Raw genomic sequence first — 2,424 nt, forward strand, 5'->3', positions numbered from 1 at the left:
AGGGCGCCCCCCCCCCCCACTCACGGGCGGAGGCTTTGCCGTGGGGGGCGGCGCAGTAGCCGCAGCGGTAGCCGGGCTTGCGGCCGCGGTACTCCACCACGCTGCGGCCGCCGGACATGCCGCCTCTCTCGTCCCTCCCTCCTCCCGCCGGTAGCACGTGTGCTCCTGCTGCCGGGGCTCCTCTTTGCAAATATGTAGGAAGATTTGGGGCATGCTCCTCGTGATCCGTGCACAACTTCCCCCTTTTTAGCAGGGCTCTGCAACAACTTCCCAGCTGGAAAAGGGGGCAAAAACCTCCCTGGTTTAAAGAAGGAACTAGATAGTTGTGGGCCAGACTGCCTGCAGTATCCAAGCATGTTTCATCTTTAGCCCATCTCTTTCCCCAGCCCCATTCCTCCTTTTTTTCCCCCAGTATTTTAATCATTCATTTTTTGAAGTGGCTAAGTTACCGCCCCCTTCACTTGTTTCCTAATGACTGACATCTGGTTACAATTTTGCACTGACCTATTTGATCATAACAGCAATACCTGAGCAAGTATCCCCCGCCTTTTGTTGGAAAAGTGATCGTCCTAACCAGGACATCCCTGCAAAAAACAAGTTTGCGTGAGCTAACCTTGACATTTTCTTTGGGATGATCCACGAAATAGGCTGTGAACAGGTGCTGTGTAACAGCGAGCAGCTCTAATGGTTCATTTCAACGCTGAAACCCCCTCATTATCGGGAAAACCTTTCCGTTTGCTTACATGCCCTTCAAAGCTATCTAACACCTCCAGGGAAGGAATCCTACCTGATCTACACATCAAAGAGCTGCTCAGCACCGCTCACAAAGACAGCCTCCTGGACCCAGAGGGACAGCCCTCCATCTTCAGCTCCCTCTGTGCAAAAATGAAATTTATTTCCTACCTCTGGGGACTTTTTACCACCTTGTACCATCTACGCTTTTCCCAGAGCCTGATGAAGGGACTTTGATCCCAAAAGCTTGCAGAAAAGGACAATTTTTCCTGCCATTTTCTAGTTGGTCTAATAAAAGGTATCATTTTGGAACCAAGAGTTCTAGTTTTTGTATGTCTTTTTGTTTCAGACCAACACGGCTACCACATACACCCCTGAATCTTTGGAACCAAGAGTGTCAAAGCCATGTGTCAGGTATCCAGGTCGTAGCTGTATTGTTCTAGAGGGAAAAAAAGCAATCAGGGCTCATGGACAGAGGTGGTATCTTTTATTAGATCAACAAGAATTTTGCAAAAAAAAAAAAAAATCTTTAATTGCAAGCTTTCGGGCACAAACACCCTTCATCAGGCATCAGAGAAAAGATTGTAAAAGTTCTCCTGGGGAGAAATGAAAGTTCATATTTCATAGGATTTCACAGAAGGGTCAATAGATACAGAAACCCTCTGGGCAGCATTTCTTAGCTGGGAAGGAGTCTCCGCTCTCCTGTGAGGCTGTGATGATGCAAATTACCTTAAACAAAGGCAGGAGGAGGATCTCAGGATTTTTAAAATTTTTCATATTTTCCCAAGCAGGAAACAACTTTGACCACCTGAAACCTGAGATCCTGCTCCTGCCTTTAAGGTAATTTGCAACATCAGTGATCACAGCCTCACAAGAGAGCTGAGACTCCTTACTAGCTAAGAGCTGCTACCCAGAGGGTTTCTCCATCTATTGACCCCTCTGTGAAATCCTATGAAATATGAACTTTCATTTCTACACAGGAGAATTTTTACCATCTTTTCTCTGATGCCTGATGAAGGGTGTTTGTGCCTGAAAGCTTGCAATTTAAGCCACTTTTTCTCAAAATCTTGTTGGTGTAGTAAAATATGTCACACCTGCCCCCAAGCCCCAACTGCTTCAAATCTATGGGACTTCACCACTACTAAAATGCTTTGCTGAATATGGATAGTTGAGTGAGCGATAATGGAGGGAGGTACTTCTAATCTAGAGCATTAATGGTAGGTATTACTGCATGCAGGATAAGCAGTCCAACTCTTTCCTTGCCTGGTTCTGCCTGCCTTTTGTTCCAGTAAATTGCCCTAACATTCGCAAGTTAAAGACAGTGCCACCTCCAAAAGCAGAGGTAGTTATGTAAGCCAAGTACATTAAGACTGGGAAGGAGAGTGCTATTTAAAAAAAAAAGAGAGAGAGAGAAAGAACAGCATGAGAACTATAGAAGAGCTAGCACAAAGTAATTGGCAGGGAAGGAGAGGGAACAAGAAATAGAAATTATTCTTCTACTCTATTTAGCACTGGTGAGATGTCACCAAAATGTCCATGTCCAGTTTTGGGTCCCACACTTCAAGAATGACCTGGACAAACTGGAAAGAATCCAGGAGACAGCAGCATGTAAAAAGATTACAATTCTAGAAAACAGGTCATAACAAGGAAAAATTGGGGAAACTGGGACCGTTTAATCTGGATAAAAGGGGA

At 45.3% G+C, this 2,424-nt stretch overlaps 1 protein-coding gene across 1 annotated transcript in view; it reads right to left on the reverse strand.

The window, feature by feature from the left end:
- ATE1 (arginyltransferase 1) overlaps positions 1-933 on the reverse strand; it is a 180,198-nt gene extending 179,265 nt beyond the window's left edge. Inside the window, exon 1 of the mRNA XM_014520607.2 lies at positions 904-933. Within this exon, the coding sequence (XP_014376093.1) occupies positions 904-933 (30 nt within the window). The remainder of the gene's footprint in view (positions 1-903) is intronic.
- Positions 934-2,424: the final 1,491 nt, after the last annotated feature.

The sequence above is a fragment of the Alligator sinensis genome, unplaced genomic scaffold (assembly GCF_000455745.1).
Source record: "Alligator sinensis unplaced genomic scaffold, ASM45574v1 scaffold28_1, whole genome shotgun sequence".
Taxonomy (NCBI): domain Eukaryota; kingdom Metazoa; phylum Chordata; order Crocodylia; family Alligatoridae; genus Alligator; species Alligator sinensis.